The sequence below is a fragment of the Heliangelus exortis genome, chromosome 16 (assembly GCF_036169615.1).
Source record: "Heliangelus exortis chromosome 16, bHelExo1.hap1, whole genome shotgun sequence".
NCBI lineage: Eukaryota > Metazoa > Chordata > Aves > Apodiformes > Trochilidae > Heliangelus > Heliangelus exortis.
Genome location: NC_092437.1, coordinates 15,023,677 through 15,040,872, shown reverse-complemented (window position 1 = coordinate 15,040,872; position 17,196 = coordinate 15,023,677). Strand labels below are relative to the sequence as shown.

Sequence of the window (17,196 nt, the reverse complement as noted above, 5' to 3'; positions counted from 1 at the left end):
ACCCCTCAGTTGTTCCTGTTAAAGAGGGAAAGTTTGGCCTCAGCCTTTGAACTTCAACCCTAATGTCACTGCACTGATGTTAATGCTGAGCTGCCTTTAATGTGAGGATGAGAACACTGCCACTGCCTTGCTGGTTACTTGGCCACAAATGAGCTCTGCACAACCACCCTGCTCACACACTTACCTCACCTCCACAGCTGGGAAGAACACTAAGTGCCATAAACCCCACTCCATTTATTTGTATGAGACTGGAGCTGTAACCCAGAAAAGCAACTCTGCAGCAGTGCTGGAGTGTGTGTGGGAATCCTACACACCTGAATGAGTAATGCTGAACAACTCCCCCTTCCCTCCCTGAAGAAGTGAGTTTCCCCTACATCCAGGCAATAAGCTGCCAGTGCCTGACTTTACTCCAGTTACCCTCTTTGCTTTTGCAGCTGGTTGCATTAGCATTCCTCAAAAGCAGGGGATTTATAAATCCCTTTTATTAGAAAATAAATAACCCTTTTATTAGAAAAATTTGCCTAATACTGAAGTGGTGTCAGCAATCATCGTTTTCACACTCAAGTTGAATTTCTGGCTCAGTCATTCACATTCTGTGAAAAGTTTTGATTCTGCAGAAGCAGTAAAGGAAGGGTCAGCATTCACCTAGGTCACTTCTCCCCTAAGCTGCCACCCTGTGAACAAACATAAAACCAGGAGAATGACTCCCCTCAAAACAAGCAGCAACACTTTGGTTTTAGGGTCATACAACTGAAAACAAGTTTTGTAAAAAGCTCACATTATGGAGCACATTTCAGGAAATGCCACCACTAAGCAAAAAGCTGCTACAGAGGCTTAAAATCATAATGACAGCAGTCCTATGAATTTTAGGATTAAAAAATTATCAAAATTACTCAAAGGAATTCTTGATTCAGGTGCTGAGCAGATTGCTGTTTTCCTCCCTTAATCCACCTTCACTTCTAAGTGATGAGAAAGCATTTCTAACCTTTCCACAGCCACAGACAGCAACACAACATCCACAAATGGTTGATACAAAACCAACTGCTTGAAACTAGGAAACAGCTGGCTGGAAGCTGCACCTATTAGTCAGAAATCAGAGCAATACCAAGCTACCCATTCTTTGGTTAACAACACTGTAACTACAACAATGAAGATTTCAAAAAGTCACTAACCTTCCAGAGGCAGTCACAGGTCCAAAAAGCCAGAATATTCCAACAGGGGGAGTTTTAGGCAGGAGTAACTATGGAAGCACAAAATGGATTTTGTGGAAATTGGACTCATGATAAAAGGAAATATATTCACTCTTTCTGAAAGCTTAATGTATCTGGGAAAGAACTGGTTAAGAGCAATTGAACTTAAAATATGAGAACATAAAACAGAAAAACAGCCACAAAGGAGTAAGCTTTGATTCTGCAGAAGCAGTAAAGGGTCAGAATTCACCTGGGTTGCTCCTCCCCTAAGCTGCCACACTGTGAACACAAACATAAAAACAGGAGAACAAAGGAAGCTGCAGAGAAGTGAGTGCCAGTGACTGAAGGGTCACAACTAAACCATGACACCCATGTTCAGTCTGGAGCTAGGAACACTTTTAGGCTGGTTTTCTCCCTTAGGGTTTATATCCAGGAGTGAAAAGCACCTGAGACAGGAAGGTGGGAAACACTCCCTGCACAAACAACACCCAAATATTCTGTGTAGTAACAAAGGTCCAAGAAAATTACTGACCAAGTCATCTGTACAAAGAATAAACTACAGTATACCTACCTGAGCACAAGACAGGGAAAGAGCAGCAGAGTTCAGGACCCAGCCACAAACCTTAAGTCAAATGCACACTACCAGCCAACAGATTTTCATTCCATGGGAAAGCCAAATCTTTCAACTACGACCACGTTCCCATTGCCAAAACCAGAGGAGAAGAGAATCCCTCAAGGTTAGCTTTTCCTGCAGAAGCATTAACAAGACAGTTCCACTTCCTCTTTCACCAGGAGGAAGTCATTTGCTCTGTACACAAACTCTAGCTTAGTTTTCCCAAAACAGCCACAGACCAGAAGGGAACATCAGCAAAACTGCAGAAGGGCAACGACGAGCAAATGGATTTTGTGACGCCACTTCCAGGCCCAAGGCACTGAACTTCTTACAGCAACAGAATTCAGTGTCTCTCTTTTATTTTCAAGACCTACACAGTACCTGCTTTCCAGCCATCAGAAAACTAATTTGCAGATGTCTCTAGTCAAACTAAATGTTTTGTAATACACCAGTTCAGTTTCAAAACTGCTTCCTTCCAGCCAGTCATGTTGTCAAAGACAGAGCCAGTGCTTGCACTTGAGTCTGCACTGAACAGGAATGGCCATTCAGGGTCTAACACACACACCTGGATATCACCCCAGAACAACTGCTCCCAGCTGCCTGTTGTCCAGCCAGAGGTTTTAAGTGCTGCACCACACAGAGTTGTTCCAGTTTTGCAGACCAGAGGTGCACACAGCTGAACACCATGGGACAGCACTTGCTGCAGGAAGCAGCAGCTTTGGAGCCCCCCAGCATGGGACTGAGAGGGACAGAATGCAGAAACTGAAGCAGTTATTTACAGCAAGGCACCACTGGAATGCCTCACTAACTGGGAATTAGGGGGGTTTTCCTGGAGTCTGCAGTCCTTGGGGCACCAAAAGAGTCCCAGGGAAACAAGCTGCTTATTTGACACAGACAACAACTTCACAGGCAACAAACTGCCTGAGCAATGAGCAGAACTGACCAGCACACAGGTTCTTTAGGAGCTGGACCTGCAAAGCCCTCAGGCACACAACTACCGTCTTCTTTTTTGCACTGATCTTCCTCTTTCACTCACAACAAATTCAGAGCACAGATATTCAAGGAAAGCAATAAATGCTATGGGAGGAATGCTACTAAGAATTACAAAGAAGTGTCCTTCAATTTTCTCTAAACCTAAAAAAGCCTACAAACCTCTCAAATCTACTTTTAGAACATGGCAACAATCCATCAAGAAAAAACCAGCTTTAATATCATCTGTGATATTACAGCATCAACTTGTGCTAAAAACAAAATATGACTCTGACATTCAGATGTAACTGCTTGAAAACTTGGTAACTTTGAAGCCACACTTTCATCTAACCATAGCAGCTCTTCCACAGCTCTCGTAGGCTACAAGCTTATTGAATAATTTATTATATTCAGTTTCTCTTGTGAACGGGATGACAAAAATCTGTACATTTAGCAGAAATTGTGTCATGAATGTAACACCTTGCTACTAATACTTTTTGTTTTTAACTTGGACACTAACACTTGAGGAACTGCTAAAAACACAAGCTTAGCCAGTTGCATAAACACAAGCACCTTCTTTCCATAACTTGAGGAAACTGGGAAATCTATGTCACCGACTGCATTGCTCCAAGGACACTAAGCAGAACGTCAGTTCCTGAGACTCAAAAGCATCAAGTCCAAAACCACTGGGAGTCTGAGCAGTGTCCATTAGCTGAGGCTCTGTTGCTGCCTCTGGTCAGCAGCCAGCCTGGGGGTTACACACCTTCCAGACTGGAGATGGGACCTCAGAGGTCCTACCCCTTCGTTTTAAGGCTGTTCATGAATACAGGCATGTGCAAAGTAAGTAATTTTAATAAATCCAGCCATGCAGTCTGTCACTAACTGGCATCCCTCAGTAATTGAGCACAAACAGCATGCTGTTGAAGGCTGCTTCCAACATGAAAGTGATTACAGAAAACTCGTGTTTCCAAGTGCACACGATAATGAACATCCCTGCACACTCTTTAAAGGATCAAGTGTCAGGATTTGGGACAGCAGCTGTACTGTTTACAGTACAAACAGAAATTTTAAATATGCTAGGAGTTCCTGGTTTTTTCCAAGAGCCTGTTCTTCTGGATATTTACTCATTCACTACTAACTTATGCTAAAAGATGTGGAACACCAACTGCTTGGCAAGATGAGCATTCCATCCACATTGATATTCCCCAAACCAATGGCCTTTTGTCTTGCTTTGCACTTTTAGATAAGCATTTAAAAATCTTCAGACCATACCAGAAATATCAAGCATCAGAAAACGAAGCATTTCCAAAACAAACCTGCACTTTTACAAAAGTCCCAAGGAAGGGGCACACAAATCATGTTTGGCAGCACACACTGTGGCTAACACCAACACTACAAACCCTGGAGCCAATACCAAGACGATCAGAGGTGACATCAAAAGACAACACAGAACTGGGGATCTACTTCCAGACCCCTGCAGTTTAATTCCATTTCACAACAAGGCAAGCACTGCTGTGATTCATTTGAACTTGAGAGTTATCACCAGTTTCTGCAAGTCAACACAAACTAAGAGCTTAAATCAATTCCGTGAACAATGAAACCAAGTTTTCCTTCAGTAATTTTATTCTAATGTGAAACATGAAGAAACAAGCACCCAAATAACTCCAATATAGTATGAAACTTTAATAAAAGTTTAAAAAACAAAGAGCAAAATTTAAAAAATAAACTGAAAGGCTTGACTCCTAGTCACACATCTTTCTGACATCAGCAAGAGTACTTTCAGACTTTCAAAGGAAAAAAAAAAAAAAAAAAAAAGAAACAAAGAACTGCTGTTGAAGCATTACTCCCAAAGACTGTTGAAACGCATAACATGAAGCTTCAGAGACAGACAGTTTTATTAACAGGAGGCTTAATTTTAAACAGTATATACAAATCACATGACTTTTCCAAAGTTGGGACCACCTAGTAATCTGTCAAAACAAAATTATGCTAATGAGTTACAGAAGCATCTGTGTAATGCGACCACCTCTTTATTGAAGTTCACCTTTATACAATCCTTCCACACAGTCCTGGACTGTGAAATCCTCTCGGGACGCAGCGCTGCACAGGTTTGCAAATCTCTCCTACACACCACAGGAATAAAACTGTTGCCACTTGCACCTCTCAATTTTGCCTGACCATACACTTCAGTGTTCCATGATATGCAACACCAAAAGGCACTGTTTTCCTTTGTCCAAAAAAACAAAAATGGTTTAAAGTTTACTATGTTTAAGTACAATGATTTGCAGGGAACAGCAGGATTTTTCAGGCAATGCCCAAGTCTTAAAATTGATCATAAGCCAAGCAAGGATGACACACAAAAAAAAATTTTCTACTTTTCACTTGTGTAATTACTTCCATTCCAATTCTCTTTTCCACTGGAAGGTTTTACTGCACAAAGAAAATGGCAACTCTTCACAGACTTTGAATACAACAGCACAACTTTATTGCAAAAATATATAGCAAACTCAGTATTTTCAAGTTTTGGAGAAAAATAAATTTTATCTCTGAATTCACCCATAGCAGTAATTCATGACAGAGTTGCTGAAGTTTCTTTCACGTATAAACTAATTTAAACTTTAGCTGGACTCCAATCTTCTAATAATAATCACCACTTTGGTTCTCTTAGCAGAGCCTCTGCATAAGGAGTTCAAGAGACACAGGAGAAATACAACATCAATACCAACTAGTGTCAAAGATCCTATCCCAACCAATTCATGTAATCCTAACAAATCAAGCTACTTAAACAACGATGAGGTTTTTTTCCAAGTTGTTGCTTCTACTGCAAATGTTTTGTAAGTGTACTATAAAACTCGTATGATAACGTTTGAGGTTAGCTATACTTGTGGCAAAAGTCTTATTCTGCACAGTTATAATTGCAAATATATAAATAACTAAAGGTTATTCCACAAAGAACAGCTTGAATTGTACAGAACGATTCTGCTCATACTCATAGGAATTAGTTTGGTTGACACATCAGCAATGGGCATAATTCAACTGATCATACAGTGAGGAGCTTGGAAAAAATAAAGATACATACACAAAACAATTAATCTGTGTACACTGAGAATTCAATCAGTTCCAGAGAAAAATCAGGACTTGAAACAAAGCTTTGACCTGTAAACAAAGCAAATTCAGCCAGCTTTTAACCAAATCTAGAAATAGCTACCTATTTTACAATGGCTTGCAAGAGCACCCACTGAAGAGCTTCACTGACTTCACCTACTTCCCTTATCCAAGACTATGTAAAGCCACTCTGGATTCCTTGATAAGCACTGTGTCCAGTAGAGTTGACCAAACTTGTAATGAGTTAAGAATCTCTCTGGCTTCTCCACATATTTGTACAGGAAAATCCACTGCACATCTGTCCTCACAGCGTTTCTGTAATGCCTAACCCAGTGCTCTATCTCACCAAAACCAATCTGTTTGACAATTTAAACAATCCACAGGTTCTATCCTGGAAATACTATAAAAACCAATCCGGATGCATTTATCACAGCACTATGAATATCTATTCTACAACTACTTCATATGAACAGCTACCCTAGAACAAGTTTTACTTTTCTGGAGCCTATAGGCCTTTCATTTAAATCCACAATAGCTGCCATAGCTTCATCACGAGACTCAAATGCAACCATTGCTTCTCCAGTGGGCATGCCTTTCTCGTTGTACTTTAAGCACACTGAACCAGGGATCACTTGGTAACCATAAAAGAAATCCAAAATTTCATCCACCGAAACAGTAAAAGGCATATTTTGAACTTTTATGACAGTTGGTCCTGGCTTCCCAGAACCTGTTGCAAAACCTGGGGGTCCACTGATATGTATATTTCCTGGTCCAGGTCCAAACCCCGGAGGTCCACTTAAATGCCCAATACCACCAGCCATACCAGGAGGACCAGCACCAAAGGCAGGGGGTCCACTTAAATTGCCAGGACCGTTACCAAAACTCTGAGGACCCCCTGCAAAACCTGCCGGGCCCCCCATGTTACCAGGACCACCTGCAAAACCTGGGACCTCAAGATTTGCTGCAGGTAAACCACTAGCTGGAACTGCAGGCATTCCTTGTCTAGCCTCAGGAAAGCCACCAATTCCAGGTGGTGGCAGAGGGGGACCAAAAGTGCCAGAGCCACTGAAGTTACCAGGGAAATTAAACGGAGGACCGTTGTTGGCTTCTTTAGCATTTCCCCCCATGAAGGAATGCTCTTCCCCACCTGCCCCCTGTGCTCCTGGTCCAGTTGCATTTCCTTGTATGGGCATTTTCAGCATCTTTTTCCCTTGAGCCTGGGGGCTTCTCTCAATCTCTCTCATTTCTTCCACAGTTATCAATCTCAACACAACATCCCTTCCGTTCAGCTTTTTACGGTGCAAACGCTCTGCCTTACGAGCATCATCTTCAGCTTTAAACTGAACCAGTGCTTGTCCTAAACCTTGCCCGTTATTATCAACAAGAATTTGTATAGAGTTTTCTTCTACTGCCAGTCCCTCTAAAAACTGAACGATTTCCATTTTTGTTATATTGTATGGAATATTCGATATATGTGCACACAATTTGGGCAAGCCTGGATCTCCTCCCTCAGCATTCATGATGGCTTCTCTCTGGTCATAGTTGAAGTTCTGCAACCTCTTACGGATCACATCTATCTTTTCTAACATTGCCTTTTTAGTAATTGGATGGACCTGGATAAAGCGATTCCCTATGTACTGCTTATGATGACACAAAGCTGCTTTATAATCAGCTTCATTCCTGAACTCAACAAACCCCTCTCCTATTGCCTTCCCATTAGGTCCATAAGCTATATAAATGCTGTCTTCAACTATATCCAGCTTTTTAAAAAAATCTATCACGTGTTTGTTCTCCGATTCAAAGGGAAGGCCTTTCAAATAAACACAGAAGCCCTGCTCATGGGGAGATCTCGACCGTGACCTTTTCGGTGCACCAGGAGATTTGGACCTAGGATGAGGCTGGGGAGGAGGAGGGTGAGACTGCCCAGAGGGACCCAGGGTTTGCTTGAAAGTTATGTGGCCTCCAGCAGCCACCCACTGCCTCTCTGTTGCAGGACTAACCTCCACATAGCGCTGAATCATCAGCATTCTGTTTCGCTTCAGTGCTTCAAATGTATCTTGAGGAGAAAAAAACTTAACTAGTCCATTCCCATTATTCCGACCTACATGATCCTTCAGCATATGGACTGCATCCACACGGAGCCCCATGAAAAAGTCTTTCACATCAGATTCTGTTGCAGAAAAGGGCATTCCATGAACGCTGACATACAAATCGTCTGGATTGATTGGAATCGGCTTGACACTACTTTGAGAATTCATCTGGATTGGATTTACAGGATTCATGGGACCAATAAACAATGGATTCAAGCCGCTGTTCATATTCACTGCTGCTCCAGACCCGTTCATTCCAGCGGGCAAAGGTGCCACGGGCGGAGGATTCATAGGAGGCATTCCTGACATGGGAGGCATAGGTGTCATTGGAGGCACAGGGGGCACGGGGGGTATGGGAGGAACCGGAGGAACGGGAGGCAGCGTGGGTACAGGAGGGGGAACAGGGATGGGGGGGATAGAAGGCATTGGTGGCAAAGATGGCATAGCTGGGATAGGAGGGATTGGTGGAGGAGGTACTGTGTTCATTGGGGACGCTGTGCTAGGTATAGTTGAGCTAAATGTTGGGCTACCAAAGGTACTCCCAAGATTTGGAGGTGCAGTCCCCATACTGGCAGTAGAAAACGTAGATATGTTTTTATTGCTTTCATGCACAGTAGTAGAAGCTGTTACTACGCTAGGAGAAGGATTGTTAAAGTTAGGTACAGTAGTAGGTAAGTTAACCCTTCCACTCATCCCAGAGCTAGGTGGTGGTCCTGACCTGCTAGCGTTTGCTGGAGGCATATCTAGGTTGGCAGTTTCAAAGCGCCTACGACTGAGTTCTATCATGTTCTGCATTTCCGTTTTACTGCTCAGCAGCAGCGTCACTTTCGACCCTTTAATCGTACCACCTGTGCGCATCATACCAAGCCTTGCATCTTCATCAGTGGCAAAAACGATGAAAGCCTCACCCAGTTCACCCCCTACAATATGCACGCCCCCATCGGGAATGGTCAATCCAGAGAAGAAGTGGCGAATGTCCATGGTCCCCGCCACAATCGGGAGACCTTGCAAGCGGATGACCACAGCCATGCTGCGCTGAAACAACACACACCTGCAGATGAGAAAAGGCAACGGCTATGTCAGACTACTGTTTGTGACACCAGGCAATTACCTACAGACACCATCTACTATAGCTGTTTACAAACACCTAACGACATCTTGCAAAGATTAAGCACTGTTCGCGTCCCGAGTTCCTCGTTCGGGTTTATTTCATACCGATCCCAGTGTTAAAACGTTTACCAACACAATTAGTATACATTTTGCACCAGAAATTCCAAAATGTTTTAAACAAGGACCCGTAAGTATCAGGGAAAAAATTAATAATAAAAAAAAAAAGCACAAAGAAAACTAAAGAACAGCAAAATTCAGAACTATTGTAACAGTAGTTGAGTATTTTAAGGGAACATGAGCAAAATTAGTATTTTAGCCAAACAAACAGAATTAATTCACCATACACTGATATGGTACCCACTGTACCTGGCAATTAATTTACCATACACTGATATAGTACCCACTGTAACTGGCAAAGCACCTGTGAAATGTTCTGCACACCTATGGGGAACAGAGTTCTCTTCCATTTGGGGAGGGATTTTACCCCCTGCCAGGTGAAAACAACTAGGAACAGTGGGTTGGTTACAAAGACTACTTATGGACCACTAGCAACTGTGAGACTCACACACCATCTTGAGAGGGACCATCCAGATTACACTCATCTCCTATTTTTCTCCTACCAAAGGCAAGAGGTCAAGGTGACCCTGAAGCTAGCTGATCACTAGGGATTAGCCCCAGACATTTCGTAACTATGCAGACCTCATTTTCACTGATGAACACCTGTGCATATACTGACTAGGTATTTGGCCTTTATAGCTTTCAAAAACAAGTTGTGTTTTTGTAATAGTTGCAGCTGCTCTGTCTCATGTTACAGCTTCTGTCTCAGGCACCAATCAATGAATTTCACCTCTGCAGGTGAGCTTAGTGGAAACTTAAAATCAATTCTGAACAGGAGGATCTTGACAGTTCCCTCGTACTCCTCCTAAAGAAGAGACAAACAGGGCACTAGGTAATTCTTATTCTTGACAAACCTTCAGTAAAGACTGAAGGTATCATATTGATACTGGCACAATTCAGAAAGCAAACCCTCCTCCTGAACAGTCAGCAGCAGCACCTTGTTTCACCTGAACCACCATCTCTGAAACTTGCTGACTTCCTAAGAACAAGCCAGCTCAGAATCTGTACAGATGAGCTCTCAGGCTCCCACCAGTCACACCCATCAGGAGTTAGCTAAGCATTTGAAATCAGGGATGAACCAGATGATACAATGCAACCACCAAAGACTTCTGGTTTAATTCAAAGCTGTGACCAACTACCATCAGTCACCATCTCCCAACATTTCACATTTGGGAAATACAAGTACTGTATTCCAGCATACAGGCAAACCTGAGACACATGCATTTTCCTCCCAGCTCTTTCAATCACTTTCCAGTAGATGTGCCTTGAATACATCCTTAAACACTAGGTAAAGCCACTACCCAACAATTTAGCCATGCCAGGTAAGGCTGAATTCAGTACTGAATGAAAATAACAGAGCAATTTTTCTACAGGGGGAAAAAAAGCAGCAATTCTTCAATTTGTATGATGGAACTTCCGATTACTTCATCAATGCATTTTGCTTTGTTTCAAATAAACCAGAGCTAACTCCTTCAACATGCTCATGAACATAAGCATCACACTGGGGTGCTGAAAGGCACAGGCCCACATCCAGCTGACACCAGGGAAGTGCAGAGGACCTTTCTCCTTCAAGGAGCCAGCAGACAACCCCACTGGCACATGGCCAGCTCTGCTGCTCAGCCTGTAGTGAATGAACATGGTTCCTCACTACACCACCCTCAAAGTCTGGAACTTGCAAGACAAACATGAGAAGGTCTATAAAAAAATACTGCTGAGAAAACCCGTACTCCACCACGGGCTGGCAGCAACACAAAAGGGAATATATACTAAGGCTCATGGATTATTTTTTTTTTTAAGCAACCTTCTCATCTCCACAGCAAAGGAACAAAAGCAACATCTTCCATCTCTCTCTTTTAGCAGTACATACAGCTTGAGAGTAAAGCTCACTGCTCAGTCATTTTCCAACAGCAAAATAACTCGCCCATGTGAAAAAGAATAGGTCAAAGTAAGAACTGTCTTTGCTCTGTACACATTTAAGAAAGCATGAAAGACTTTTAGAACAGCAAAAACATGGAAGCAGTGTTTTTCAATGATTCTGTAGATTTAAGTTTGCCTAACAGCAATTCCTATCAGAACTGCATTTTCTTTATTACCTATTAAACAAAAAAATAGTTTTGGATATATTTTATATATCAGGAGCTACACACTTAAAGTCTCCTGTGTTAAATGGAAGATTACTTTTATTTGTTTCCTTACTAATACCAAAGGGATGAGCTGTTAGTTGAACAAGGCTGTTAGTTGAACAAAGGCAGCTTAGGAAGATTTCCCTGCTCAGATTTGCTGCTCTATAGCATCAAATTCTTTATAAGAACTGACACCTATGAGTTAACTGTATTTAGTAACAATTCTACTAATCTAGCTCAGAATACAAATTAACAGGTAAGGTCACAAGAGAACTCTTAAGAGTTCAAACGTCTGAGCACTTACATAACTTCTGGTGTAATGCAAGCATCTCAATCTTGCACTAAACTCAAAACTTAATTATAAATGCTAAGGGGTACCTTGAAGGTTTGTTACCAAGTCTTATCTCTTCCACTAAATCACAATGGACAAAAATATACCCAACCAAAAAACAAACAGCTGCTTTGATTTACAATGGTCAGAAAAAACAGCTGTAATGACTTCAGTGTAGTTAACTCCATACATGATATAAAGGAAAAGCTTGCTATTAAGCAAGAGCTAACAGTACTATGGTAAGAATAAGGCTTTTATTCCACCAAATATTTTTAGGGACAAAAAAAAAAAAAAAAAAAAGCAAAACTTCATCAACACAAAATATAACTGCTTCAAGTTATTCATTATTTCAATTTGTTCTCAAGTATTTCATTTCTGCAATTTAAAGAAAAATCACAAGGACCAAATTTCACTTTTCTAAACACTCACATGTTCTCCAGAACACAAATTTTCCCACTAATGAAAAAGCAACACCTGCTCAAATATCTCCCTGTTCACTTGTAAAGCCCAACAGAGATGCAGAGGCAATGTTACCTTCAGACAGAGAACAGGTTACACACCTGGTCAGTGTGCAGCAAAGGCTTTCTGGGGGTTCTTAGAGGGGTTCTCAGACTCCTGCATCTCCCCCTGCACTAAAAGGTACTTCTAAGGCAGAAGCAGGTTGTTTTGTTTGGTTTTTTGCACTTGTGTGTGTTTGGTGTATTTTTTAAGATATCAGAAGCCCAAAATCCTAGAGTTGTACTGTATGGACAAGCCATCCCCATTAGCAAGTCCAGATTAAAAAACTTAGTGTAAGGGGCTGCTGACAATCCATCTCAGTCAAGCCCTCTGATGAACAGTACATTTGTGTCTTGAAAGCAACATCTTTTAAAATGTTAATGTTACACTAGAAAAAGGAGCACAAGATGACAGCATTACTTCTCAGATCTCTGTGCTGGTCAAAAAAATAAGCAAAATCTGGGTCACGTGCAGAAACTGATACCACCACTGATACCACCACCAGACCAGGCTTCTGTGCATGCATTTTTCAAATGATGGGAAGTTTAGAAAATTCAACCTCATCTTGGGGAGCACTAAAATACAGTGCCCATGCTGTACACACACACACACACACACACACACACACACACACACACACACACACACACACACACACACACACACAGAGTATTTGGCAATTCTTGGACAAAGACTAAGAACTGGAGTAAAACCAGCATTGTAGGAGGAATTTTAAGGATTCAGGATGGCACTATCTCATAAAAGCTAAAACTGCAGCCTAGTTTTGCCTTTTTTTAAAAGGGCTGAAATCAAGCTGTTAGGTTCAAATTCACTCGGAAATTACTCTCTGACTACTTCAAATGCTGCAAAACTTAATTAGAAACAGTTACCATACACTTCTAAACTCCAATAGTTAGAAACATGCAGACCAGTGGCCTGCAGCAAAGTAGCCACATTTTCCAACAGTAGAGAATAACTGGGAGAGTGTTCAGGACTACCACATGCTGATGAAACAACAAAACATTAGCTAAGCAGAAAAATCTGTTTACAAGAACAACATGGCCAGAACCACCATCACCAGTGGGAGTCAAGAGTAAAAAGACCCAAGTGTTTTGATACTAATTCAAAGATGCCAAAAGCTTCAAATATTTCTTAAGACATACTCAATATGCATATAAAGAAGTCTTCGATTCAAAGGCTCTTACCTGCAAAGACAGATGTTTTTTTCTTAACAAGTAGCAGAAGCCAAGCCAATCCTGTGGGCAACCAATTAAAACCAACTTTTAGACTGCAATAAAGAATAAATGGAGGCAAAAATCAATGCAGGCAACACAACAGCAGTAACAGCCCACAAAGAACTGTATATATAGAAAGTTCAAACCTGGGACCACCACGAGGTACTGGGACAAAACCACAAGACTAAGAGTGCTTTTTCTAATACCTTATCCCTGTACGACCTGCCAGTAATTGCACTACAGGTTTTGTACAGTTTTGAGACATGAAGATACCTTCCACAAACAATATAAAAAGAATCAGAAAGCATTCAAAGAATCTTTTGAGTTTTCCCATCACAAATCAGTCTTTCAAAGGCAAAGAGCAAGAAGGAAATAATTGAAACCCCTGAATTTTAACAAGCTCTTGCTCCACCAGTAACAATTCCACCTTCCTCCAGCTGCACATCTTCTTACATGAAGAAAACAACATATGCCACACCTCAGAAAACCTCCCTAGAGCTGCACAGATACAATTATTCCAGAGTCACACAAACTGGTGGAAAACTAAATGCCATTTCACAGCCAGCTCTAGGCAGTCACCCCTACAGAGCACACGGGAAGAACTCCCCATGGAGAAGCTGTATTTTCAGTTGTAATCTGTCATTTCACAATCCAGATCCTAATCAAACACCCATTTTTTTTTTCCAACCTGGTATAAAAACTGTCTTCCTGGGATTATAAATCAACAGGTGCCAAACATTTTAAGTGATAATACAAGTACTTTGTATTTGAAGAAGGGATGGAAAAACCCTTGCTCTTTTCATTGCTTAGTAGACCATCTCATACCAAAACTGTGATTCCTTGGAAAACTATCCAGGAATGAATCACCCTAAAAACAGGTAACTGCCTCCTCCTCACACAACCAAACCAAGCCAGTTGTCATTTATAAGCATCATTACCACAGAGAACTTAAAGAAAGAAGTACTACCAAACCATCCACAAACTCCCTGACGCAGGGAATTAAACACAGATATTCACAGATCTTCCCAAACATTTATAGAAAACAAGTGAGAGAAGTACCACTATGCTCTTTACACTTATATCAAAATGGCAAATGCATTTAGAAAAGAGAAAGTTATTATTATTAAGACCTCTAAAAGAAACAAGCAATCCTATATAAGAAGGATCCAACTATACGCTTTCATATCTAGCAGTACCAAACAGCAGCTTACAATGCAGGAAAGAATGTAATCACCTGAAAAACAGTTTCATGCAAAAACACATCTGCCTCAAGAAGCAAAACTTTCATGCATAATGAACTTTCCATTTGGAAGAGAAGACCCAGATAATTTAACATATTTCTCAAGTAGCAACCATGGCATTGCATGTGTTCCTCTTCACAACACTGAAAACAAGCTAAAGATTTGCAGTGGACTAAACCAACATGCTATAATGTGAAGCAACATGAGCAAAACCAAGCAGCATTCTTCAGAAAAGGTGCAAAACTACACTCTACAATGTTGACCCTTTTCATCAAACACCATCACCTTTCACCTACGAGTCTCAAAAACTCTCAACTTTAAAGAAAACCATCCACCTCTCTTGTAGGTAAACACATCCCTTCCAATCAACCCCAAGACCATATTACCTAGGCAAATAGCAACTGAGGCACAGGTGCTCCACACAAATCTGAAGAACTGACACAAAACCTCGGGGATTTCACAGCACAAGACCCTCCACAACACCCTACCAGCTATACCGAAAGGATCCCCATCCACTGGGCACGAAACAGACGATGAAACAACCTTAAGCCGAATCCACCGAGGAAACAACCTGCCGATCTTCCTGCCTAACCCCAGCAGATTGAGGTCAGTAAGAAAATCACTGCGAAGAACGAATAAGTTTAAGAATAAGTAAAACCAGAGCCAAGAGATTTTGTGAAGAAAGCTCACACAGACTTCTGTTGGACTTATGGGACCCACTTTAACACTAGGTTGGGTTTTCGCCTTTTTTTTTTAGTTTTTTTTCCACAGAGTTATTTTTTATTAGAGGAGAGAAGCGGCGTTACGTTTCTGCACAGCAGCGTCGCTGATGTCTCCAAGCAAGCACCCGGGACCTCCTTTTCCGCAAAGCGCGGAGCATTTGCCTCGCTTTATCCCCCGGGGCCGGGCGAGGAGCAGCCGCTGGCGCCCCGCGGAGCCCCCCCGGGACCAACCCCGCCGGGCCCGGCCCCGCCACGCTTCCTCCCGAGCCCAAGGGCCGAGCCGCCGACCACGGCACCGCGCAACTCCCGCGGCACCGCCGCTACGGGACCGCCCGGCGCCGCTCCCGGCCGCCGCCACCCCCAGACCGCCGCGGCGCCGCCGACACAGCCCCGGCTCGGGCCACGGCCACGCCGCAAGGTCACTCGGTCGCCCCCGCCGGTCGGGCCCTCGGCGCCTGCGCTCGGCCCGCACATACTCACCTGCCCGCGCAGCTCCGCGGGCCGAGGCGCGGAGAGAGGGAAGGAGGGAGAGACGAAGGGAGGGAGGGACCGGGCGGAGGCCGACCCGCGGCTCGGGGCCCCCCGGCCTCAGCGCGCCAGGCCGCGGCCAGGCGGAAGCGGCCCCGCTCGGCGCCCCCGGCCCGGGAGGCACCGCCCGGTCCGGCCCAGCCCGGCCCGGCCCTTTGTGCGCGGGGACGCGTGCCAGCCGCGCCCGGCCTCCCTCCCCTCGCCACCCCTCCTCGCCTCGCCGCGCCGAGGGCCCGCAGCGCGGGGCAGGGCAGGCGGCCCGGCCCGTCCGGGCACCGCCGCGCTCTTACCGAGGGATCTGTACGGGAAAAAGGGTTAGAACGGAGCCGAACCGGCCCGGGGCCCGCTCCGCGCCGAGCCCAGCGCCACCGACCGCGCAGCGCCACAAAATGGCCGCCCCGATGCGGCGCCGCCAGGCAGGGGGCGGGGCCCCGCGGGAGGGGCGGGGCCGGTGCTGAGGCGGGGAGGGCGGGGTCCGCCGGCGCGCGCAGCACCTCCTGCCGCCCGCCCCGGAACGCGTCTCGCGACGGCTCGCGCGCCGCCGGAGGGGTTGGGCGGGAAACGGTGAGCGGGGAGGGGAGGGGGGAGGGACCGGCACCGCCTCTGCGGACCGAACCGCAGCTGTGGTCTGGAAAGAGCCAATTCCGACCCGCAGTACTGCCTCTGGTACTGGTACAACTGGTACAGTAGCCATGTGCTGAGAGTGTGAAGCGTTTCTGTAAATTAATGATGCTGTCGCTGAGGGTTATTTCTGAGGTAACGACATCAAAGAAGGCATGGAACTTAGACCGAACAAAAGAATCCTGAGGACTGTCTCTGATTTCTTCACTTAGAACCGGGCTTCAGAATTAAAATGACAGTCAGATTACTCTAGGCTGATGTCCTTTTTGTCTGTCCCTACCCCACGCGGTATTTGTCCTTTGCCTGAGCACACGCGTGTGTGAGAGCCCTGAGCTGAGGCGGGGCTGGCGCTGGGGTCACCTCAGGAGCTGCCGCCGCTCTTCAAATACTGCGGGTACTGCGGCAGCATCCACTTACATGAAAAGAACCCTGCGTGGCTGGCTGCGAGAAACAAATTAAAATACACCATCCCCTCACGTTGCAAACGCTTTTCCGGCAGATACGGGAATTCAATTATTCAGTTAGCTTAGTTGGTTTTCACCACTTAACAAAAATCAGGGCCCAAACTTAATGTGTGTGTGGGGTGCTGAGGCAACAGGATCAAGGCTGGGGCTGCTCAACAACCCCCACCCCATTGTTTGTCTGTATATCCCCTCTTCTTCCTTGTAACTTCTCCTGTACCGTCCTCGTTCCCCCCCAGTAG

The 17,196-nt window shown here is 44.1% G+C and overlaps 1 protein-coding gene across 8 annotated transcripts in view; it reads right to left on the bottom strand.

The window, feature by feature from the left end:
• Nucleotides 1-16,299, bottom strand: part of RBM12 (RNA binding motif protein 12) — a 48,952-nt gene extending 32,653 nt beyond the window's left edge. Inside the window, exons 1-4 of one of the 8 annotated variants that reach the window (XM_071759360.1) lie at nucleotides 16,163-16,268; nucleotides 15,166-15,244; nucleotides 13,352-13,434; nucleotides 4,436-9,018 (exon numbers count right to left, since the gene is read on the bottom strand). In XM_071759360.1, the coding sequence (XP_071615461.1) occupies nucleotides 6,351-8,996 (2,646 nt within the window). In that variant the 5' untranslated portion in view covers nucleotides 8,997-9,018; nucleotides 13,352-13,434; nucleotides 15,166-15,244; nucleotides 16,163-16,268 and the 3' untranslated portion in view covers nucleotides 4,436-6,350. Of the gene's footprint in view, nucleotides 1-4,435; nucleotides 9,019-13,351; nucleotides 13,435-15,165; nucleotides 15,245-16,162 lie in introns of those variants that run through there. The other 7 variants (XM_071759362.1, XM_071759367.1, XM_071759361.1 and 4 more) reach the window with 7 other exon arrangements.
• Nucleotides 16,300-17,196: the final 897 nt, after the last annotated feature.